General features: G+C 38.8%; 1 protein-coding gene across 2 annotated transcripts in view; it reads left to right on the top strand.

Moving 5' to 3' along the window:
- Nucleotides 1-25389, top strand: part of BRAF (B-Raf proto-oncogene, serine/threonine kinase) — an 80600-nt gene that overhangs the window by 29372 nt on the left and 25839 nt on the right. For both annotated transcript variants that reach the window (XM_032106900.1, XM_032106901.1), the window contains exons 4-8: nucleotides 12718-12821; nucleotides 13531-13633; nucleotides 14951-15099; nucleotides 16161-16280; nucleotides 24476-24635. In XM_032106900.1, coding sequence (XP_031962791.1) covers nucleotides 12718-12821; nucleotides 13531-13633; nucleotides 14951-15099; nucleotides 16161-16280; nucleotides 24476-24635 — 636 coding nt within the window. The remainder of the gene's footprint in view (nucleotides 1-12717; nucleotides 12822-13530; nucleotides 13634-14950; nucleotides 15100-16160; nucleotides 16281-24475; nucleotides 24636-25389) is intronic.

Below are 25389 nucleotides of genomic sequence, written 5' to 3'. Positions count from 1 at the left end.
TTATTTCAGTTTTACACACTGCTTAGATCAAGTTGTGTTACTAAGTTGAACTTTTTTCCTTATTTTTTTTTTCAAATACTGTTAAGTTATCTCTGGTTTAAAGCTGAGAAATGGTGCTTATAGGAGCTCTTGAGTGTGGGGGTTATTGGCCTTGGAACTGAAGTTCATTTCTCTGAAACTTGAACCAGTGCTCATTTTATTGAGAAAGTCAGGAATTTCTTGTATGGTGACTGTTAATGTAATCACTTTGTTTTTAGTATTTATTGATCCTACATGTAGTCTGTTGGAAACTGAGGAAATGCCAGGAGCAACCACAATTCAGAAGGAACTGCATCAGCTTACTGAATCCTGGGGAGCATCAAGCACAGCATCACTAGAGGTGATTCTCCTCCTCTACTCAAGTGTGGCCTCACCTTGAGCACTGTGTGCAGTTTTGGGTGCCACAGTGTAAGATTCTGTGATTTACAGTGCAGTTTTAATGGCTAGCAGTCAGATGATAGGTTACTAGCCTAAAAAAGCATCCAGCATTTTTCAGTGAACACTGAGACTGCTTCCTTCATTCTCTCAGTGGATAGAGAAGTGTTGCACACATTTGTCTTCCTTCGTAACCTCTGGCTTCAGAAGCAGACCGGTTGTGTCTCACTTGTGCCCATTAACTGAGCCATTTGCTTATGTAGCTGTGATGGTAGTTCAGGATGTTCAAGTATACCAGGCAGCTTGTGATGGGTTGAAGCAGGAAGAAGATTCCTTGTGGAAGTACATGGTACTTGCCATTAGAGCCTTCCCCCTGCCCTAGTTCCCATTCCTTATGGCTGTTACAGTAAGGCTGATGTGTTCTACAGTCAAGCAGGTGGCTGGAAAGGAGAGATACTGGTAAAGTTGCAGTGTTGCAGCAATCTTCTCCCCACCTCAATTGCTTTCAATTAATACCTTTTTCTGAAAGAAAATCTTGTTAGTATCACCATAATAATTTCAGTCTTTACTTCCAGTTCAGGAGGGGAGGAATGTTGTCAGATCCTAACGGGTCTGTTTATTTTTGTCTGGGAATGCCATAACATTTCTTAAACTGACTTAAAGTGACTGGAATTGAGTTAGTAATGGAGAAACAACCTTGTTATTTATCTTTGATCACTCTGAAGCAATCCCAAGTGCTCCAACAGCCTTCTGCTATTTGTTTAGAGCTCCTAAAAATGCAGGAAATGGGGGGGAGTTGCTTGCATATCTTACATTTTTGACTAGCAACTGCCTTGTTAGTTGAGAGTTCTCTATGTGTTATTGTTTGTGTAGGATCAAGCAAATACATCTGTTGGAGCTAACTCCAGTTCAAAATACAATTTAAGGAAACTGATGGGAGTACAAAGAAATGAGACCGTGGTGTTCAGTGTGATTGTGGTGCAGAGGTGGTGTAGCTGATAGGAAGTTTCTTTGTGTGTGTCATGACAAGGCAGAGCATTCCACAGACCTTTTCCTAATGGAGGACAAGGTGTGAAGGTGGTTGCCTGAAAGCCTGACTGGTCTGTGGCAAAGCCTAGTGCTGCTCATCATTTGAAGTGAGCATTTTGGTTCAGCTCACTACAGGACACGGTTCAGAAGTAACTTTTTTTTGAAAGCAAAACCACATAGTCACCTCAGTTAGCTGGAGGGAAATCAATGAGTAAGTAGTGTCAGAAAAAAAGATTATTTTCCTTGTCCTTGGCCTGGAAAGGGATGAAGAGAAGTTTCTTTCTCTGAACAACTTCCTAGAAGAAACAACAGATTGTTTTTTCTTCTCTGTGCTGGGGGAATTTTATCCCCTATAATGCAGAGAGATAAACATGTATACTTCTTTCCTTATTGGCTTAGTTCAACTGGCAAGACACATGTCCTTTGGAGAAGCATTCCACACAAATATGACTGGGATAAGTCTGTGCAGGTGGGTTTGTTCCTTTTTGTTCTAGGCCAGAGAGGAGGATGCTGAAATCATAAAAATGCAAGATGGTGAAAGTCCACCTGAGATGAAAAGTTATTTTGTGGAACAAGTTGACGAGGCTTATCCAAGCAGTGGCAGAATTCGGGGAAATACTAGTTTAACACTTGTTTGGGTTAGGAATCTAAATGTCTGGTATGCGTAGTAACAACAACGCTGATTGAGGGAGAGCTTCTGGAGGTGGAAGGAAAGTATAGGAGCTCTGATATCCTGCTGGGTGCTGTAAGTCTGAGAGATCACATTACATGCTGAGACTAGGTTTTGGTAGAAGGGAGCACAGCCTTGGGCAGTCTTAGTTGTGGTGTGGATTAGGATTTTTTTTTTCCCAAATTGTCTGATTGAATGTGCATGCAGAGAGAGAAAAGAGACAGAAGACAGTGCTCATGCAAATAAACAGAAGTAGACACATAGCTGCTTGTTGAGAAGGGACAGTAATTCAAGGAGAATGGTGATTATCAACTGATCCAGAGGTATGGAACAAATAGGATGACTTCAAGTTTATATAGGAGGAAGAAGACAGTGAAAAAGTTTAAAATGAACTGAAGGAGTTACAGGCAATGAATATAAAAGCTTTCTGTGAGTGTAAAGAATACAGGAATATGGTATTTGCATATAGGGCAGAATTTAAGCATTTTGTGGGATTGCTTTGAGTTGTGTGGGGGGTTTTTTTGGGGGGGGATTGTTGTTTTGGTTGGTTTGTTGTTTTTTGTTATTTTTTTCTTTGAGGGTTGCAGGAACATTCTTTGAGGACCTGGGTAAAGTATCTTTTGCACATCAATTTTTAACTGGTAGATTTGGGATAAGGAAAAAACCTCCATTCCCAATTGCAAAAACAGATCCAAGTTTTGCTCTGTGGAAGCTGACAAAATAGTTTAAATGATTAATCCAATTACATTGCTTGCTCACTGTAGACCTTAAAATGCTAGTACAAATTTTTAGACAGTTTTCCTGTGGCCCAGCAGTTGATGCTGGTCTCTTGGAGGAAAGCATTCTGAAACCTGGAATGGAATAAACATTTTGTGGACATATCTGGAGTATCTCGCTGTCATGATGAAAGAGCACAAGAATAGGTCAGGCATGTATGGTATTTTCCGTGGGTTGTCTTCCAAATTTGAGCTATTTGTCACTCAGGAATTTTAGGAGTTTAAGTGTTTTCTATTTGGAAACGCTCTGTTCAGCCTCCATTAAAAGCATGCTATGGATACTAGAAATTTGTGTCTTGTGGTTAGGAATTCCATGGGCGTGGTTACGTGTAGTGTGCGTAATCATCATCTGTGTTTGTCTGCCACATGCTACTTTATACTGAGTGACATAAGGGCTTCTGAGAAAAGCCATTTAATGCAAGGCCTGGTATAAAAACAAGTAGCTAAAACTGGTCATAACTCTGCAGAGGAACAATATTAGGAAGTTTTTGATGTTGTAGTGAAGTCCTAGTAAAAGGAAAGAAGGAGAGTATTCTAGGAAAGGAGAGTGCAGTGAGTGGGGTTCTAACTCAAGTACTTCATGAACAAGATCATATAACGTGCTGAGTAGCAGCCCTGAATATTTCTGATTACCCAAGAAATCCCTTCTGGACAACTACTTAGAGTGGGAAAAAAACCAGTCTGAAAGCAAATGAACTCTACTGAGTGATGGTATGGCACGTGGAAAGTTACAGGAAAACAGTGTTGAAGTGTAAGAAATGATGGGCATTTGAAAGGCATCAGGTGGTGATAGGTCTTGTGCTTCATTGCTGTAGTCTGTTGCTGCTTTCTGCACATTACCAGCTTCCAGAGGAAGTGTTCACTTCATGTCTTCTGGCCTTCTTGGTGGAGTGGCTGTGAGGGTGGTAAGGAGTCTCCACTGCTCTCCCCAGTTGCATTTATAAAGGATCCTCTCACAGCTCCAATGCCTTCTCTCTCTCTCTCAGCATGAGCAAGGGGTGGATTTGGTCAGTTTGAATTCCATTTCTATCTATAGTGATCTGGGGGGGGACAGTGAAGCAAGGGGGAACAAAAAAAAAAACAAACCAGATGCTGTGCATGCTTTGAGAAAGCTTGGTGGCCTCCAAATACTTCAGTTGCCTGCAGATTCTTGATAGGATCAAACCATTGTGTGTTATCACCCAGCACAAGGTCAAAAAATTTCCATGGTAGCTTCTAAACTGAAAGTAATGCTTCGGGTAACAAAAGAAGTTACCCTTTCTTCTGTGTTCAACTATAGAATATTGTGGGGGCTTTGGTTGTTCTTTGTTTTGCTTTATTTTGAAGTTTAAGAGTAATTAGAGATGCTTTATGTAAAAACTCAGCATAAATCTGGGCCAGCAAAGCTTTTCTGCTTGGTTTTGTGTTGGTATGCTTCATATGTGTCTCATAGTTACACATATATTGGAAAGTTAATGGAAGTTCTCAAAATGTGAATGTGAGACTGAGTTTTTAAAAGTGACAATTTGTACATTTAAGAGTTAAAGGAACTAAACAGGACTGTGAATGCTGTGCATGGGGACAATTCTTGAGTGTCTCACTCTTGTCACACCTTGGTTTATTAGTACATCTGCCTTTTAATTAGGTAAGCAATCATGTGATGATCTCTGCAGTCATGAAGACTAGAAGAATAAGCTATTTTTATTCTATGTAAATTCTTAGCATAAATTAATTCATCATGCATGCACAACTGGGATCCTTCAAATATTGTGTTTTTAAATCTGGTACTTGATTCATTTCTGTTGACTTCAGATTTGCATCTTGCTTTCTGTAGTTTATGCTGTGAGTTTGTGCCTCAAGCTCGCTAAGTAGTAAGCACTGGATTTCTGTAGGCATTTAAGCTGCCCTACCAGTTTCACCTGTCAAGTATAAGGAAAATTTAGAGAAGGGATGTTCAGGCAGCTGAATAAACCAGTTTCTTGCTTTTAATTACACACCTGGTTTGACATGATTAGGTTTTTCTAATCAAAAATACAATTAAAACCTCCCATGTTATATCAAACATGCAGCGGAAATTGAGTTTATTTTTAGCCTGTGCCAATGGCTGGTTGCTGAATGTATCTGAATACTTTGGAATTTTATGCATCTTATTCACAGACTGGTGGCATGAAATAAATGTTAGTTTACTTTCAAGTAAACTTCACTTGATACTTCTGTATCACTAGGAAAATTTATTCTGTCACTTATGAAATTGTCTTTTATCTTCCCAAAGGAGTTTTCTTTCTTTGTCCTTCCAGTTCTCTTCTCCCCTCCCACTGAAAAGGGAGTGAGCAACCAGCTAGGTGGTGCTTAGCTGCCTGCCAGGGATAACTCACCACAAGCTACCCTCAAATGCTGGATAAATTCAAAGGCATATGTGTTGAAAAGAGAGTAATTTAATCTACTACAGTTTTATTGACACACTGTCTTAGATTGCAAAGTGAAACACTTTTGAAAACTTGCCATTATAAAACTGATGGCCTGTCATCTGGAATGCCATGTGCAACACTGATCGCTGTTTTTTACTCAAGTAAGGAGTGTTTAATGATTCCTTATGAGTTGAAAAGTCTTTCTGTAGAAAGTAATGAATGATAGAAAAAAAAATACTGTTTGGAGCATGCTTCCTTTACCTCATAATGTGCTAGGCAGGCACTCAGTGAAATGGAATGCAAGTCACAAATCTGAAAATAATCGTAATAAATGTTTTAATTCCATGTCTAGTAAGTAATACTTAAATTCATGCTTCTTGTGTTGTTTAAGCAAAGTAGCCAGAGAGAGTTTTAATATTTGTAGAGAATGTGTATACTACCTGAAGATGGTTTTAGGATCAGTTGCAAGAGTTTAGAGAAGGATGTGAATTTTAGCCCTTCTGCTGTAGTTTCTTGCCCCCACGCTGCCTTTAAAGCACTTGGAGTGTGATCAGCTGAGACAGGAATCTAAAGTGCACTCTGGGTCTGACCTATTACAAGGATTTATTTCAACTATTTTGTACCTTATATTTCTAATGCGTGTGGGTTTTGGTTTGGAGAGCAGCCAGCTGACTTTTTTGTCTCTTGAACAGAAACCACAAGGTCCTGGCGTTTCATGCCTGTTTGGTGGCTACAGCTATTTTTCTAGATGAGCATTTCTCTCAAGTCTGAAGTCTAAAGCCATATTTTCCAAACTTTATTTTACTAGAAGGTCACTGTCAGCCTTCACAATTTCTGCCACTGGTATTGACCCTAACTAAAATTTGAAGATCTGCTCTCCACTGTCCCCTTTAAAATGATCAGTACTCTCCGGAACACAGTTCAGGAGCTGTCTCTCAAAAGCTTGAAAAATTATACGTGGAGGCCATTGATTAGGTACAACAGGTTTCATCCAGTGTGGTTGAGTGATGGTATATTCTTGAGGAAGTATTTCTGCACTGACATAGATCAGTCTGTTGTGTTTTACACGCAGGGACACACAATTGCATCGGAGGTGCCAATGGGTGCTGGTAACCCATGTCTTTGCAAAGGAAATGCATTTGATTGAATGGTAACAGCTTTGTAAAACGGGTAAATTCTGTTCGATTTCCATTGGAAAAAAGACTTAATGCAATGAAACTGCCTCTCATTTGTCTCACTAATATGCTTCATTAAGAATGTATTTTTTTGCTGCTTTCTCCTGGAAACTGGACAGAGCTTCATGTCCTGATATCCAGAACAGCTGTTTCTGAAAGCTGTGTTCTTTGTTTTCTAGAAGATGTGATGTTCAATGTCATCTTATGTCCTTTTTGCCACAAAGGAGGGTAATTTTATCTGTTAGTGCTGTAGGAAGTGGCTGACTGATTTGGTGAAATATTTGTCCTCCCTAGGTGAGATGAAAAATTAAATGTGGATCTCGTGTTTGGATTTTACCAGAAAACCTGACATGTTGGAAGGCCAAACTAATTATTTGGCAAAAGTACAGTTTAGCTTAACTTTCTCCCAACGCAATGAATTCTATGAACATGTGGCTGAAATTTTTTAGTCTTGGGTATTGAGGGGAAAAAACTGTGATCTTTCAGGGTGTGTATGTTGTGGTAAGCAAATACTTTGAAGTGATATTTTAAATCCATTCTACTTGGCGTATTTCCACTGTTGTACCCAGTAGTCTGCTTGATTGTTTGGAATTGCTCTGAATCTCTAAGGTATATTACACATACCTTACGTACCATACATACATTACACTTGGCTAAAGTGAGCTGAACGACAGTGTTAGGCTGAGGGAAAAATAAAGCCAGCTAACTAGTTTTGAGAAGTATAATACTGGATATTCAGGGCTGACCAACCTCTCCACTTTCAGGGAATACCTTTGCATTGCTTTTTTGAGGTGCTTCTCAGTCTCTTCAGTCTCTTTATTGCTCTAAAATACTGGAAACTACACTGGTGTAAGGAAGCATTTTTAACTTACTGAGACAATGCCAGTTTCTAGTCTGATGTTAGAAAAGTGATGTAAGAGTTATTTAGGGACATAGCCCCGAATTTCTTACTGAATCGGGAATGACCTGATTTACAGAAATAAATTATTTATTATGCATTGCTTAAATACTTGTGGCTGCAGTACTAAATATATATCAATAATACTGTTACAAATACTTACTGTCCTTAGAAATAGTTCAGGTGAGTAAAAGAAATGAGGACATTAAGGGCTACAGTTCTGTTTAATCTGTCTAGGTAATAAGACTGCTTTGAGAATTTTTACAATCTGGAATAATTTTCAGTCTTTTTCCCTGGAGCTCAACATTTGCAAACTTGAGCATGTGTTTTGGTGTCTCCCTGAGTTGCTACTTGCCCAATTTAGGATGCTCAAGTAAATTATCTTCTCTGGTATTTTATTAAGCTACACACTGAATACACCTTGCAGTGTGTGTTGGCAGCTTCTGTACTGTTTCTTAGTGTTGTATAGCCCACACTTTCATATTCTTCACTTTTGAAAGTTGCTTGCTGAATCAACTTTCTAATTGCTATAAAAAGCTAAACCTTTTCTGGTCTACAAATCTTAGGTATATAAGTAACCTGAAAAGAAAGCCCTTAACAGTCACAATTTGGAAGTATATCCCCTGCTCAGCGACATGAGTTTCTAGGTGGTAACCGTTGTGAAACATATTTCAATTCTCTTAGTTTTAAAAGAGGGATCAAGAGATAACGGATGGATGCAAACAAAATAGATTTTAAATAATAGTAAACGTTGTATGTTTCAATAAAATACCAACTTTGTCCAGTGTAGTGGATTGCAGGCATAAGAGTGCTGTGTATTTTGGAGTCGATGAGAAATTTTCTCCTGGGGAACTGATTTTGTCGAAAAATGCTGATGTGATTCAGTTAAAAGGCTCTGTGGGAATCCTGGCAAAACTCTTGATGGAATTGATAACCCGCCTTGGTGCCTTCCTGCTGTGCTGGAGCTGCCGGCTCCTGGCAGGCACACGGGGGCTGCGCCATGTGGGGCTCCTGCTCCCCGCTCCCCTCCCAGGCTATGGGGCCACACACCCTCCCTCTGCCTGGGGGTGAGGAAGAAGCTGTTCCGAAACTCCTGCTTCGGAATCAGCAGGAGTCTATTAGCCGGGAAAAAAGAGCTGGGTTTGGTCTTTGTTTTTCTAAAGACCGAGGTGGTCTCCAAATCACTTTCTTGGAACCAGCTTTTTCTTTTTATTGCCATAATTTGGGGGTGAAAAGAAGGTGGGGGCAAAAAGAGGTTTCAGAGGGAATGCTTTGGAGGGTGAGATTTCTGATTTACAGCAGGCACTAGTAGGGACTGAAGGAGGGGGCTGAAGGGCTGCATGCACAGATGGTGATAGACCATGCTGTACCAGTCTGGGAAAATGATTAATCAATACTACAGGGACTTATTCTAGCACTAAGTTCTTTTAATTTGGCCTTATGTTTCTCTGCTCAGGAGTTCTGTAAGAGAATGTTCTAAATGCGATGCTGATTCAGGATCATGATGGTTTTTGAAAGCAATAAAAACAGTTCTTTGCGTTTTAGCTGGATCTTGATGCAAATGGCAGTGAAGAGAACAAATGTTCTACCCATGTTTCTAATTGCAAGTTGCATAAATAGGACTTGGATTTTAATGAAGGGGACTTGGGATACTAATACTGAGGAGTAGCAAATGATAAGTGATCAGGATATTTAATGCACTTGTGTTGCTGTAGGTAACCTTCATTCTGACACTTCCCAAATTTTGAGAGTTTGCATTTCCAACTTTATTGATCTCTTAAAAGAAGCCCTATAACTTCACAAGTCTTGTTTTTAGCAACATTAAAAGGAAAAAAAAATTACACCAGTGTAATTAATTAATGCCATTGGAACTTTTAGGTTCCTGATGCATTTCTTTGCTTCATGAGTTACTGGAGGATGTTGTCATCATTTATGGAGGATCAGTGCTGCAGGAAGAAAATGTTTTCCAGTGACCACAAGACTGCTTATCTCTTCTTTAATGTTAGTCATCTTCCTACTGCTTGGCTTTTCCTCCTTGTCCTGTTCCACTCCCTCACATAAGTCAAGATTTTACTAACCTGGTTGCTTTTAATCCTTACTGCTTTGGAGTTTTTTTCTGCCTAAGCTAGAACCTCTTCCTGCTCTGTGCTGGGCTCTATTGCTGCTCTTAGGCACTTCCTTCCCCCAATGTTCCTTGTCCAAAGCAAGCCACCTTTTCTCCTAATCATAGCTTGAAAACTTCCTGTTCAGGATGTACTCCCAGTACTTCCCCAAGTGTTGGGAAACAGTTCTCCCTTCAAGGTGGTTCATCACATCTTTTTTTTTCCTGCCCTCAGCCTCAGCTCTTCAGTCTGTCCTCCCTCTGTCTTGCTTGTCTAATTCCCACCAACCTGCTGATAGCAATTCCCTCTCCCAGTATACACATGCTTTCCCCAGTAAGTTCTTAAAGTTTGTCCTGACCCTCTCCTCCCATTTCTCCTTCATGCCCAACCTCTTTCCTGACTCTCTTCATTCTCCTTTCTGTCCCCATCATCTGTCTCCCACCTTTGAAGTATTTCAGTTTCTTCTGCCACTGTGGATATCAGTGGTGAAGTGACTGAGGTTGCTGGAAAGATAGACCTGAACTATCTGTGGGGACTCAACCTCAATCCAGCAGGAGCTATACTTTGTGGAAAAATAGCCTTGAGCCAAAGAACACTTGCTTCCTGCATTGAAATGGCTCGTGACTGGATCTAATGTGTGTGGGAGGTTGGAGCACACCTCTGAAATCCTCAGAGATTTTAGATTCTTAAAAATATTTACTCTCTTGTTGTAAATATGTATATTGGAGGCAGGGAGAAGGACACTGAGGGGACAGACAGGTTCTTTCAGGGATCTTTGGCAGAATGACGATGGCACTAAATCATAGGGACAATTAAAGAGTTATTTTCTTAACAATATTATGATTAGTATAGCACAGAATTTATTATTAGAATGGCACATGAGTTCTACAAGCAGAATCAATATTGTGCAATTTATAAGTAGCATAATACAGAATTTATAATAGAACTTCAGTTATAATTTCTAATCACTTTTGCAGATTAAGACAAATCTTTAATACATGTTTTACTGTATCAATACAACAGTCATAATCTAGACTCGATATTTGTATGAAAGAATACAAGTCACACCTTCCATCCTTGGAGAATGGAGAGGACTTCCCAGGCACTGGTGGGTCCCCGGTCTCAGTGTCCAGCAGCAGCTCTGGTCCAAGACCCCCATTTGGACTGGTAACTGCGCAGTTTATACACAGTGCTCTGGGTGCTGTTACCCGTCCGTGTTCTGTGACCAGGCCAGCACCACCTCCTGGTGGCCATGTGCCCTTGGGACCTTGAGGGTTGGCAAGGGAAGGAATAGTCAGCTGGGTGCCCACGGACCTTGAGGCCAGTGGGGAGGGGAAGAAGAAATCTCTTCTGTTGGTCAACTGGGTTGGCAGGACCTTCAGTATCTGGTAATGAGGGGAAAGAGAAAAAATGTACGACCCACTCAGTCACAGGGAATGACTGCATGCCTGGTAATGTGGTGCTGGTTATGCTAACCACGTTTCCAGGGCTTGGGAGCAGGGGGTACCTGTCACAGAACAACCCCATGAACAGTTGGTTTCAGTGTGAACAATTAATTTGAAAAAGACATAAGCAGCAGAGGGCTGGTTTACAGTGGAATGTTGTTGAGCATGTTGACAATAATAGGTGCTCCCAGGCTCCCTCTTAATACCAATGATGGTATTATTAACAATTAAGGATGTTTTATGCTGGAAGAATGAGCTACAGGTGATTGAATACCATGGTGTTAACTTGTGGGATGGGAAAAAGTTACTTAGATTAATAAAAAGATACATTAAAAAAGAATGCAATGTGTAAACCAAAGTCACCTAAGGCTAAATATCAAGATTGTAAAGTAGTACGCTATAGAATGTTCTTTCAAGGAATTAAGAAAAATTCCCTTTTTTTTAAATGTTTGTGTTGACCAATGAAATGCACAAATATCCTGTAAAGAGGCACTTTCACATTAATGAGAGGAAGATAGTGAAGCAAAATATTCCTTTAATTTGTATGTTCTGAAAGAGCATATGTTTGAGTTCTAGAAATGCAATAGATAGTGTAACCTGAAGTGGTGTTCACAAAGCTACTTGAAACAGACTGCTACCTTGCACTGTCATGCTTAAGTAGGACATAGAGCCCCTAAATACCCATGGAAATTTAAATGCAAGGAACAAAAACTAGGCTCTGATCCAAAGCCAGCTGAAGCTGATTAAAAGGCTGCTTTTGGCTACTGAGTGCTCTGGCTTAAGCCACTTGCAAGCTAGAATTGAGTTTCAGGTGTTCAGACAGACTTGTCAGGTTTGTTAAGTTGGTGGGTTTAATCTTCTGATCTGTGTTCGAGGTACTGTCCGTGATTATAGGAGATATCCCAGTGTGTACAGTGCCTGAAGCCTTAAATATTTTCACTATTGAGTTCTAAAAATAGTAGATAATATTCAATACCTTAACTACACTTAGTCACCAGATCATGTATTATTCTTTTTTTATGGCTTGTCACTATATGCAGTTAAATGACAGGTATACCTAGAGATGATCTACTTACTTGTGTAAGATATACCTACAATTAGAGTAGAGGTGAGGAAAATACCTTTACTTTATGTAGTGTGCAGTTCTTGATTTGGCTAGTTTTAATGTGCTCCTCCATTCTTCCCATCCTGTTAGTTAGCTGAACTTTTCAAGCAAGGAAACAGAAGAGAGTAATATGTTTTTCATATAAGACGTATCTGTAGAGTTACAAATATAGGTTAAAGTGAGTGGTGATGGTCTGCCTGACTCAGATGACTGTTTTATTTCACTTGTTTGCATGCTTATATTCTGTTTTAGAAATAGAAAATAAAATACTTACATTTTATCGTAATGGTTTTTTGAGTGCAGTCCAAGTTAGTTCCTTCACTTAATTTCACTTGGCATGTTTCCCCACTTATGTTCAGGCCAGCCTGTAACATTAAAGCTGTATGTGGTTACTAGCTATCTGTGAGCCGTGTCTCCAGTTTCTTCCAATTGAGTGAAGTTTGAAAGTCACTTTTGGAACTGAGTGAAGATTTCGTTCTAAATGTTAAAAGAAGTGTAGAGCTTGTTCTCTCTTCTAGCTGAGCTCCTTTCCTCATATACTATTCAGCAATAAAAATTTCCTCAGTACAAAAAAGGTTTTGAAAAACTCTGGCCTACAATTCTGTAAAGCATCCTGAAGAGTGGGTTTTAGCACTTGAGGGTCAAAATGTTTGCATCAGTTTGGGGGGATAAATTGGAAATTGTTTTAACTCATTTCTTTTGTATTTGGCTTCTAGGTTCCAGCAAGATGTGGAGTGACAGTCCGAGACAGCCTAAAAAAAGCGCTGATGATGAGAGGACTTATTCCAGAATGCTGTGCTGTTTACAGAATACAAGATGGGTATGGTTTGTGTAGGGTGCTTTTTTGCTCTTAGACTCTCTTATTGGAGCTACCCAAGATGGCGAGTTGTATCCAGAAGCTGTTTACAAAGTTCAGAATTATGTGATACTTTGCACTAAACAGTTTGCACATCGCAGACGTGTTGAAAAGAATGTCTAACTCCTAGGAAAAGGCTCAGAGAAAGGAAAAATAATATGAGATTATGGCAAAACACTCATTAATCAAACTCAGGCTAACGAAACAAGTATTAGATAGGTTGTGTTAACGTCTTGGTTTTATTTCATTTGTCCATAATGCATTCTTAACTAAAGACAGAGTTCCCTTGGGAGGAAAAGAGAAAGAGTCTTCAGCCCTAAAAATTTGTGTATTATCTTCATGTACACAATTAGCCATCTCTGTGGAACTCTTACACAACAGGTACCTTCACAAACACTCTATCTGATCAAAAAGGCATCTGCCACGTTGGAAACAAGGAATTGGCCACTACTGGAGCTGGTTGAAAAAGTGCATGTCCTTCATGCAGTTTGTCCAGGGAAGATGTGTTTTGTTTGCTATGTACTGAGCCTAAAGTCTTGCTTCTGAAGTTTCCTGCAGGCAGACTGTGTAGCAACCCCCCACAGTGCAACTTTTTAGCTGGTCTCCCAGCTTTGGCAAGAGACGTGCAAGGGCCTGTGTGCTGATGCTAATGAGAGGCTTATTTGCACTTTAGAGAGAAGAAGCCCATTGGCTGGGACACAGACATTTCCTGGCTCACGGGAGAGGAGTTGCATGTGGAAGTTTTGGAGAATGTGCCACTTACGACACACAATTTCGTATGTACTGGGTTTTGTGAGATGTTGAGTGGGGTTACATCAGCTTCGTACTTTCAAATTCAAATTACCAACTTGCAATATTTTGCATCTGTGGGATGTGGTGGGAGTTGCAAAAGAAGTTTTTAATCACAGTAGCTTAAGTGAATTAGATAGAATTGTATTTGAAATAAGTGATGTTAGAGTACTTGATCACCCTTAAAACTTTCACATTTGGTTGGAATACACCCTCTAAAATCTATAAATGTAGGGGGTTTAAATCAGCACTGCATTGCAGAGCTGTAATAATAATCTACTATTTTTGTATTGCTGTATCTATAAAATGTATTCTGGGCCTCCCTGCTGGCTCTGCAGCAGCAATTAACTAATGAACTAACTATTCCCAGAGCGGTGCTGACATCATCAATGATGCAGTGCACAAATATGTTTTGACCTGATAAGGCACCAAGTAAATGGAAGCTGCTAAACAGAATCTGTCTAAATGTTTCCAGCTACATACAAAATCCTGGAAATAATGTTTATCACATCAGGAAGAAAGACCTTCTATTTCAGTTTAAAACAGCAAAATTCTATCTGCAAGCTGAGTCAACCTGTTTAGCTCAAACAAGCTGTTTGGGCTATGGCTAGTCAAGTGAACTCTAGTAGGCTTAACATTTTGTATATCCCTCTGAAATTCTGATTATTACATGTAATAATAGAACTAAGAATGTGTTTTTAGGGTAGGTATTGCTAAATTTGAAAATTAACTAAATCATTTCCCCCCTATAACTTGGGGATGATGCATGATCACTTTTCTGTGATTCTAAATGTTTCTGAGTTTCAGTAGTCAAAATTACAACTCTATGTGTAACTGTACACTGAAGCCCTGTATATATATATATATATACACACACATATATATATGCCAGGGTGTATTTCCAGTCCTGTGAGTATTGGATAGAAATGTTCTTTGGCTTCTGGAAAAATCAGAATATGAAACAATATTTCAGCAGCTTTTGTTTTTATAGGTTGTATCCAAATAAATTCTGAATGTTTATGTCTAACATGATAATAGTGAAGTTTTGCTTCAGGTTTTTTGCTCTTATTCTTACTGCTAGTGAAGTAAGCATTAATTCCAAGAAACAGTTGGAAAAAGTTTTAATGCATGAGAACTGTTTAAAAAGGAGACAACCTTTTGTGTAAATCTGTTTGATACATAAAACTGTAGCTCCAGCATGACAAAAGAGGCTTGTAATTACACCTGAGGGAGGTAAGAGCAAATAGCCTATCTTGGGCTTACAGAAGGACTCTAGGTAATTGTGACTGTTTTTGACAATGTAGGTACGAAAAACGTTCTTCACGTTAGCGTTCTGCGACTTCTGTCGAAAGCTGCTTTTCCAGGGATTCCGGTGCCAGACCTGTGGCTACAAATTTCACCAGCGCTGTAGTACAGAAGTGCCACTGATGTGTGTTAATTATGACCAACTTGAGTAAGTAATCACAATTGATTTTCAAGTTGAACCTTTTAATAAGTGTACAGCTGTCAGTGATTTCTTGTGTTAAATCTGTAATTCAGGAAGTCAGAGGAGGTGCCTGAAAAAAAAAAACCAGGAGTTCAACTGTTCTTGTGAGACTGCTTAGTTCATACTCTTTCTGTGCCAGCTCAGACAACCAGTTCATATTTCTTTGCTGGTCTATGAAGTGGTTTTTTTTGAAGCATGAATAGGGTTGCTGAGTACTTGACTGTATCAGACAGACTTCTCATTGTTCACAGTTGTTATTATTAATCAAAACTGGTTCTTTATTATGTGATCGCTAGGCCCCTGTTTAAAATTTAGCTGTGGGTTTATTCTCTACAACCTTAGAAAGTGTTAAGAGACACTGGTTGATTATAGTGAAATTGCAGTTGCTTTTACAATAATTGAAAATAAATCTGCTAGCAAGATTAATGCCTAGGTAAGAAACATGAAAGAGAATGTCCCAAACAGTCCAGTGTTCTTGGATTGAGTTACTGATCTATTTGTGTAAGTCTTTGATGTAGGTTTAGGATCTGGTGTAAACTGGCTCTGTTCTATTTGATTAGTTTCAGCAGAGGCTATTAAGTCTTCTAAATAGACTTTTGTGTAAGGAATAATTTAAAATGCTATTTTTCTCCCCAAGAATGAATTTAATTTCAGTTTATTTTGGTATTTGTAACTGTTTCTGCTGGCATCTCTGGAGTTTGTTCTCAGGGTATAAGTTTATGTACTCACAGATAAAAGTTGTGCATTCTTGAAGAACCAGATGTTTGCAATTCCAGCTAAAAAATTTAAAAATTAATTCCACAAAGTTTATATTTCAGGCATGATCTTTTGATCCTTTGTGAAGTAAATAATACTTCTAACAAATCTTGCAGATTTAGTGTGTTAGTGTAATCTTTACTGTAAAATTTAGAATTTAATCAATGAGGTTTTGGGGTTTGGGGTCTTTTTTGAAATCTTTGAGTATTATATTGTGAAACTTCTGGGTTTTGCACAAGTTAGGTTGTTCTTGTTTTGTTCTTGCCTCACAGTTTGCTGTTTGTCTCCAAGTTCTTTGAACACCACCCCATACCACCGGAGGAGGCCTCCTTAGGAGAGACCACCCCAGCATCTGGATCATACCCCTCAGTGCCCCCCTCAGATTCTGTTGGGTATGACCTTATTCGTGCTGTTTAATAACATAACATTTCAGTACTGTGCTAAGAAACACTCAAATACTGCTTTGCAACTCTGCATTTTTGTAATCTGGCTTCTCATGCAGGTATATCCACCTATGCTTAACCTAAAAAAGTGAATGTTTTCATTCACATGAATTCTGTAAATTAGTAATGAGCCTAAGTTAAATGTGTGTGTAACTGTCTGTAGAATTGGGGCATTACCTGTTAAACTGATTTCTTCTACATGATACCTTAGACCTGGTCTAAACTGGAAAGATTTTATACTTAAAATTAATATAAACCAAAATTATATTCTCACAGATTCTCTTAGTTTGTTATCAAACTACAATTTATATGCCTTGAAGTGTCGTACCTCAGTTTCAAAATAAACCACATTGCTATCAGGCTGATGTGAACAGGTGCCAGTTTCAGGTTCGTAACACTGCTTTAGTAGCTTTTCCACATACACTGCTCTAGTATCCTCCAGACCAGCTGTCTTCTTCCTCTTCGTGTTGGGGCATACCAATAGCAATTGTTTGCTGCAGCTCCAGGTTTTGTAAAAGCAGACCTCTAAAACTGACCATACCCCTGTATTTCCAACAAAGATTCTGGACCCTTTCTCCACGAAGAGATAAGAGACCATATTTAGATTATGTTCCCAGTAGCAAAGAGATCAATGACACCATCCACCATTAGGTAGTTGAACAAATCTCCAGGGAAGAGTAACTCAGGCATGTATATCACACTCAAGAAATCTGATGCATATTTATTAAGAACACCAAATACAGAAGCCTTCAGAAAACCATTCCCAGGACATGTGTGCTGTGTGGAGTTGAGCTGAATGTGGCAGAAATGCTCTCCTGGAATCGTGAACATTGTTCCTAAACTAAAGCAGAAACACACTGGAAGCTATGCAGGCACTTCTGGACTCTCAACCAGAAGATAAATTCTCTGGACAGCCAAGACTGTTTTATGGAAGATCAAATACAATGTCTCCCAGGAAAACAGATTGACAGTCCTGCAGAGGATACCTCACTTGGTAAGTACAGAGACTATGTTCTTATTTGTTCTATTTTGTGCAGATTCAAGTGAATTCAAAAGTACTTCTTCAAGGTAATGAATGTTGCCTTTAGATCCTGCGGATATTAGTACACCAGAGCGTGGACAAGGCTGCTTGTCAAGTCTTTGTCAGGGTACAGCCAAAATTGTAGCTGGGCTAAAACTATTAATTCATGAAGAAACTTGTTCATACCAATTGTGTTAAATGCTAGTGGATGTCAAAGGCACTATATAGCCCTAATCCTGATATTCTGAATTGTCCTGCTTTTCAATTGCCTTAGCCTCACATTACCAGCTTGTGAGGTTACAACAATATGGATTGTCTTGATACATGCACTACTTCAGGCAGTCTTAGTTTTGTGCAGTGAAAACAGAAAGAAAAAACTTGAGACCGAAGCTTGTTAATGCCATATATATATAAAAATGTTAATATTTAAATATACTTGCTAGTTGCTGTTTAGGAGCTTTTCCCATGTTGCATCTAGAAGTGTTTGTAATTGCAGAAGCTGTAAAAGGTTTCTAGTTTTCTCCTTTCTGTTTTGCTGTACATTTTGTTACACAAACCAAAAAAGGGCATACATCATGCCTGCAAAGCCATGTTCATTTTGAAAATGGTTTATGATTATCAGCTGGTGTTCATATGTAATATGCATGTTAGTCATACAGTTTTCCCCAAGCATCTGTGTATGTAGTATTTCCTTTCCAGAAGTAGCTCAGATGTTACTGAATGCGCACATAGCACTGTCCATACATCTTTCCAGTTATCTTTCTTGCCTTTCTTTAATAATACTTCTCTGCTTTTTAAAAACATAATTGAGGAAATGTTAATCTAGCTGAATTTAAAAAGCTTGCCTTTTCTATAAAAATGTATACTCACCTGTGGTTTTGTTCAAGATGACTGCTACAATATGGGAAAACAGCTCAACTGGAATAAAAAAAAGGCTGACATATGAGCTTATCTTGTCTAGGAGGAGAATACAAGATTGAAATTTGAGAGTTGAAGAATGGGATGGAAAATATGAGGAACTAGCACTTTAATAGCTCTCCCTAGATTAATAATTGTTCCTTTGATTTCTCTGTTCTCCTAGCATCTTTGATGGCACAGCTCACAGAGGAGGGGATGTTACTAATCGTTTGGTAAACCTGAGGAAAGAGAAGGCAATCATCCCTCTTCATCTCTAGCCTTGTGAAGGGATCCCAGCAGGAGGCAAAGTGCCCAAAAGAAGGAAGTTTGTGTTGCAAGACAAGTTGGAGAGCAAAGGCGTGTGTGACATGCTGATGCACTGTCAAGAGATCAAATGGAAAAGTTTGAAAGAGAAAGGAACATAAAGGAAAAGACCATTGGACATGATGCAAAAGCTGCTAAACATGCTGGAGAACTGTTTCACTTTGCTCATGTGTAACATCCTAAAGCAAGCCTTTCATTCTTCCAACTGTGAGCCATAGGCAGTTCCTCCAGGTTTTCCACCCCAAGAGGAGGGAGCACATATGGTCCCATTTCACATTTCTGAACCCCTTATAAAAATGTGTCCAGCCTCCACATTAGGTTTTGTGTCCCATTTTGCTTCTTTCCATTTGCACTATCCTGTTGTGCCAAAACAGCCATTTGAGTTACAATCTGCAGTTAACTGGAAAGAAGAGAAGTGTAGGTCTCCCTACTAAGAGCCATTTGTAATAAAATTGAAGTAAGCAAACTGTATATCATACATTGTATTTGTTTCGTTCGTTGCACTGTCATGAAGTTTCTTCTCCATCTTGGCTTGTAAAATATGAGCACAGAATTTCTGTCAACCCAGTTCCCTCAATCTCAGATACATGAAAAAGAGAGAAATAAGCAAGTTGGCAACATCTTGGCTCTTTGAAAAACAACATTTCCCAATATGCTTCATCTTCTAAGTTGGAGGAAGAAAAGGGGAATGTCTGGTGCACCATTCTTGGAAGCTTGCCCGTCCTTGCCTTTGAGCAGGCTCCAGCTCGTGATTAAACACCTCTGCTTTCCTTTCTGTCTTCCAAATGTTCACTGATCATTCTGTTTCAGCCAAAGATACTTGAATGTCTAGAAAACTTCTGAAAAGCCAAGGAAGCAAAGAATACAGTCTTACGATATTACATTTTATACTACAATGCCATTTAGATCCTGTGGTGTGTAAGTTAGCAAAAGCTTTGTGTTTTAATTCATAAAACAATGAACTTCTTCCCCTAAAGGTTCTGGCACCAGGCCTTTTCCAGGCTTCTCCCTGTAAATGTTCCCAAAGTTCCTAAAATATGCAACTTGATATGCATTCTTGCTGCACAGAAAAGGTTTGGTATCAGAATCTTTAGAAAACCCTTTCAGTCCATACAACAGTTGAGGGAAGCCTCTTGCTCTCCAAAACTTTTTTTGCAAAAACATGCTAGTGACCTGGAGCTGGTTGGAAGGACTAACAGCAACAGTGTGGGTCTCTTGATAACCCCTGGTATGTGAAGCTATCAGGAATTTTAGGTTCATCAGCTTTGATATGTGCCCAAAGGCCACTATAAATAAGTGCACCCCATTGTGATCATCCTGGCAGCTGTTTTTCACCTACAAGCCAACATGGATGAAAACAAGTTATCCTGGTGTAAAAATCTGCACTAATGTGTGAGGTAATGGCTGTTACAGAGCTGTCCCATGATGCTTCTAGACTGACTTCAAAGGGTGCTGCAAGAATGATTTTTACCTTGTAGTTCCAAATTGGTACTGCTGTCCATTTCTCCAAATCAGCGTTTGATTTGGGATTATTGAGTATTTCCAGGCTGCAGGGATGAGGAAAGAAAAAAATTACAGTGTTTTCTGGCAATGTCTGTGGAGTACCTCAGTAATTAAATCAGCAGCTGTTTGGCCTCCGCAGTTTAAATTTACCAGCTTGCTACTATAGCTGAAATACCATTGTATCCCAGATCCTTAGCAGTCTTTAGAAACTACTTGGAACTGGAAGTGCACTGTGTTCTTCATTAACAGCAGTAACAAAAACCAAATCCAGTCTGATGTTAACACTCTGGTGTAAAGAAAAAAAAAATTTAAAACCTTGATGCCCATTTTAGCTTGCAGTAGGTTTGGTTTGGATATGAGTGTGCAGCCTGCCAGGTAAATAGTGTGTGCAACACTGAGCCCAGTGGCTAAACTAAGGTGGACTTGTTCAGGCTGTGAGGAAGATAAAGAAATCTCAGTCCAGGAGAGATGCTGTCATTTTAAAAAGGAACTGGTACATGCCTTATAATTGACGCTAGGTGAATGTGAATTTTCAGTTCAAGCATTTGCTCAACTACAGCAAAATAAAAATGCAGTCAACAAAAACTTGAATCCCAAATATACCTATCGTAAGAAAAATTTCAAGAAAAATCTTTCCTGAGTAGACCAGCTCTTAAACACTTGAGAAACATCACATTGGTGAGTAAAGGACATTGAGGAAAATCTGTATTAAAATTTTCTTTTGCATTTGTAATGTGAACTAATTTATATCATTGCAAGTTCTAAAATGAAGTAGACATACTGAATATGATTTTAAAAAAATGTTTGTTTATATGTAACATAACGTGCAGATACTTTCCTGAGTTACCTTACTCTTTCTTGTGGACCCAGTTTTGTGGAATAGTAAATCTGTGGACACATGGGCACTTGCTGTACTTGGTAAAGGGTATAAAAATTTTACATCTTATCAGTTATCCTTGTTTCCTGATAAAACATCTTTCTGTTTTGCCTGATAAAAAGGGAAGGAGCAATGTGCTAATCACAAACATATGGTCCAAGGTAAAAAGCATGTTCTGTCATACTGCCTGGAAAGGTTGTAACATATTAGATTGAGATTTGATAACTATCAGCTTGTTGCCTCAGAAGCAGAGAATCATTTGTTAAAAGAATGCCCACATCTAGGAGGCTGGGAGAAAGTGATTCATCTACTTACTTGTAGAAGGTCTCCTTTACCAAGGTGGCTGTAAACCATTCACAAAGGCCACAGGAACAACAGAAGCTGAGCTCCTGATATTCAAACTGCATGTTCCTTTAAGTCAGTTATTTTTTGGGATTTTATTTGATCTTTATTTTTGGAGAGGTTGGGTTTTTACTTGTTTGGGGGTTTTTTGTGTGTTTGGTTTTTCTTGGGTTTTTTGGGGGGATTGGGGTTTTTTTTTGTTGTTTCTTGGGGGTTTTTTGCAGTGTGTTTTGTCAGCACTGTGCTTCCATAGCCTAAGAACTAGTTTTGGAACTGGCCTGGAATAGACAGTGTCACCCTTTTCCAGATGGTGAGATCTGGCCCTTTGAGCTCCAGTGTCACTTCTACTCTTCTCGAGTCATTACAATTTAGGAATACTGTAAGAAGGGCCTTTTGGTAGCTCAGAGGATCACTGCGTTCTTTGTGGTGACGTGTTCTAGATAGGTCAAGATCTTGATGCAGATCAAGATCCAGCTTTTACCACACATGGGCAGAAACTGAGCTTGTGATCTCAGTAGGCTGTCTTAGCTAGCAAACCCCTTGTCTCTTTTACTTCACTAGTTATCTTTTTCAGGAAAAATTTCCATTTAGCAGAAATAACCTACTTTTTTTCAAAGTGTCTCAAGGACACCCATTAATAAAATCATTATGGAGCACATGGCTAACGGCTTATGAGGTTCCCATCTCCAGATTCTTTGTTGTCTAAAGTCCAGAGACACTCCAAGTAATAGCTTAGAGACTGGGGAAAAAAAAAAATTCTTTACCAGCCTGTAATTATTTTCTAAAGATCTGGACTTCCCCCAGTAAGAATTTAATTGTTAGAAAAAGCTATTCAAGTTGTTTTTAAACATGGTATGATGTAGCATGCTATCTGTGTTAGCAACATGATGGACATGATGACCTGTGACCAGAAATACAGAAGTAGCAGATGACCATTTATGACTCAAAGGAGGATGTAATTGAAACAATATTGCCTCAATCTGGTTTTCTCTCCGTCGGCTTACTCATGATCACAGAATATCTGATGGCTTCTGTTTTTGTCATGTGGCAGAGCTCAGATGGTGTGTCACAGTCACTCCTGGTGCAATGTTCTGATGGATGTTGTTATATATTTCCCTTAGTTTCCTTGTTACCTGAGAGCTCTCAGGAAGTTTAAGCAGGAGTTACCTATGCCAGCAGTGACAGTACTGGCCTGGTTGAGACACTTTTTAGACTTTTGTTCTGATTCTTTTGTGTAGCATTTGGCACGCTTTAATATGAAAATAGAGTGCCTTTAAATGTCAGTCAGGTCCTGCATTTGGATCTGTGCAGTGTCCCATGTCCTGATGTGTGTTCTAGTTGCATGATTTACATACAAAAACATTCAGAAGTTCAGAACTTCCTCACCTACAATATTTTACCTGAAGGCACTTGGGTAGCAGTGAATGAAGACTTCAGCTTATGTGTATGTACAACTGCATTTTAAAAAATAGTTCTGAAGTTATAAACAACTTCTGAAGTGCTGGGCTTTTCAAGGCCCTTTCTCAGAGATTTGACTATTGGTTTTTTGAGTTCATTGCTTCCCAGTATCTTTCCAATATCTATATTCTGTCATGTGACAGTAGGTAACTGCTTTTTTTTTTAAGTTAAGCAGGGTTAAACCCCCTGCCTCTTCTCTCCTGCCCACTTCCCAATCATATTCAAGTATTTCATTGGAAGACTTACTAGACTGTTACTTGAGTTAATTTGCAAGCACCTTGTTTTGCCATTTTCAATTGTGAGATTGTTGGCCAGGAAGGAAAAGATGACAGCTACTTGGGATACAGATAGCGCTGAGTTCTGGGATCAGTGCCAAACTGGATAAACTTTTCAATGAAAGGTAGGATAGTAGGCTATAAAGCAAACATGTTGCTGAAAAAATGCCAAGGTGTCCTATTGAAAATGTTAGTTTCCCCAAAGACCTTTGGAGAGGCCAAGGAGCATTTGCTTACAGGAGGTGGCATCAGGACCTATTGCTGCTATATGCTGCTGTCTGTTTTATTTCTGAAGCTTCTCCCTGTGGATGTTGCCTTTGTGGTCATGGTAATTAATCCATGAGTCATTGAATGACTGGAGGACTCCACTCCTGTTTTAGAACTGACAAAAAGAAACCAACTCTTAAAAACCTTGTTGTCAGATACCATGTATATTTTAACATGAAGTTTTCTTTGGCAAAGGTGGCAAATGTTTTCATTAGCCTTTTGCCTTACATCCATTAGATTGGATCATTAGGCTTAACAGTGACTGACCTTGACTAGACTAAGAGATAATTGCCAGTTTATTGCACTTTAACAAAATTATGGATAACCAAAGAAGTGACTTTCTGCCTTTTTACAAACAACCCAAATGTTTAGTTGTTTTGTCTTTTGAATATTCAATTCATTATACCATAAATTAAAGACTTTATCTACATTTATGACTGGCAGCGTTTGCATTTCTTCAGGAAGCTTGTTTGTGTATTCTGAACACTTATCTTTTAAGTCAAACCTATTGCATTGTAGCACTGTAAATAACATTTGAAATGTTGTGCTATTCAAAGTTATTTCTTAAAGGTTGAGGTTAAAAGGTGATATGTTTATTTTTAGTGTCAATAATACATTGGCCGTGTTATTTTTAGTATCAATAATACATTATTATTAATCAATTAGGTTGAATGACCAGATGTAATTTTCACTCTGTCTTCTCTGAAAAATAATCCCATCCATACGTTTTGTTTTATGACATTTTCTGACTGTAACATTAATATGAGATGTTAAGCATTTTTAGTTCTCAATTGCTTACCATTAAAATGAGTGTATTGCATTGACTCAGAGGTGAGGAAACTGCAGAATACCTTGCTGTCTGCAATGCATGTTGGGCAGCATGAATTTTTCAGATCAGGATTTATTATTGCTAGTTTGGTATGGTATGGTAGAGTTTTCTTTGTTTTAAGTCAGAACACTTCACAACCACGTAATTAGCTAGTTGATGCAACAGAGAGTTGTTGCAATTGATCATAGGGGAGTAGAGACCGTTCATTATCAATTGTTTTTATTCAGGGCTTTAGATCAGTTTTTTTGTGTATGTATTATTATAGTTGAAAAGGACTTACCACACCCACTATGCAGTGTTTGAAGCCATTTGTAGACCTAAATCCTCTTTTTCCTTGACTTTGTTTCTCAGACCACCAATTCTCCCTAGTCCTTCTCCTTCAAAATCCATTCCAATCCCACAGCCCCTCCGACCAGCAGATGAAGACCATCGGAATCAATTTGGGCAACGCGACCGATCCTCTTCAGCTCCCAATGTCCACATCAATACAATCGAGCCAGTCAATATTGATGTAAGTATTACTAACAATTAGATCAGGAATAGTAGATTTGATGTGTTCCTTGTGAATATCAGTGTGTTAAATTCTCTGTGTACGCACAAGTGCTGTGTTTCTAAGATAATCCTCAGTGGTCTGTCAGAATCTTCAAAGATCATTCATTTTTCTTTTTTTTCATAGATTCTTTTTTGCTGTTGACAGCTGTAAGAACACAAATAATCCATTCTCCAAAAGGAGAACTGCCTTTTGACAGTCCTGTCCTTTTCATTTTCAAAGAAACATTCTGCCCCAAACAACTGCTTTTTTTTCCCCTGTCATTAGTCCCAAGGCTCATGGTGTTAGCTGTAGTAAGTAACCACTCTTGCAAACCATTCTGTGTGTTAAACACATTTTTATGCAAGACAGAGATTTTTTAGTATTTTTATTCCAAGTAATATTTTTGGCATTGGAGAAAGCTAAATAATTAAATTAAGCTGAGTTCACATATACTAACAGTTCCTTAAGAGTTTAAGGAGCTCAGTATATGTTATTCTGAGACTTCCTTTGGAGTGTTCAGAAACTGCTACGCTTAAGTTTTTTTCCACAATTTTGAAAGCTCTGGATGGTGAAATGTAACTAATAATAATGGTTGGTGTTAGCATAAGAACAGTTAGGACCTTTCAAGATGTTGCCTTTTGCTGATTTTGCTAACATACACAGTTCGTATTTTAGCCCTAAGTCTGCTCTCTAGAAATTAGTCATTTGTCAGATGAGCAGTCTTGAAATCTGC

This window comes from Corvus moneduloides, chromosome 4, assembly GCF_009650955.1.
Source record: "Corvus moneduloides isolate bCorMon1 chromosome 4, bCorMon1.pri, whole genome shotgun sequence".
NCBI classification, from domain to species: domain Eukaryota; kingdom Metazoa; phylum Chordata; class Aves; order Passeriformes; family Corvidae; genus Corvus; species Corvus moneduloides.
Note: the sequence above shows the minus strand (reverse complement) of the source record. Positions and strands in the feature narration are given on the sequence as shown.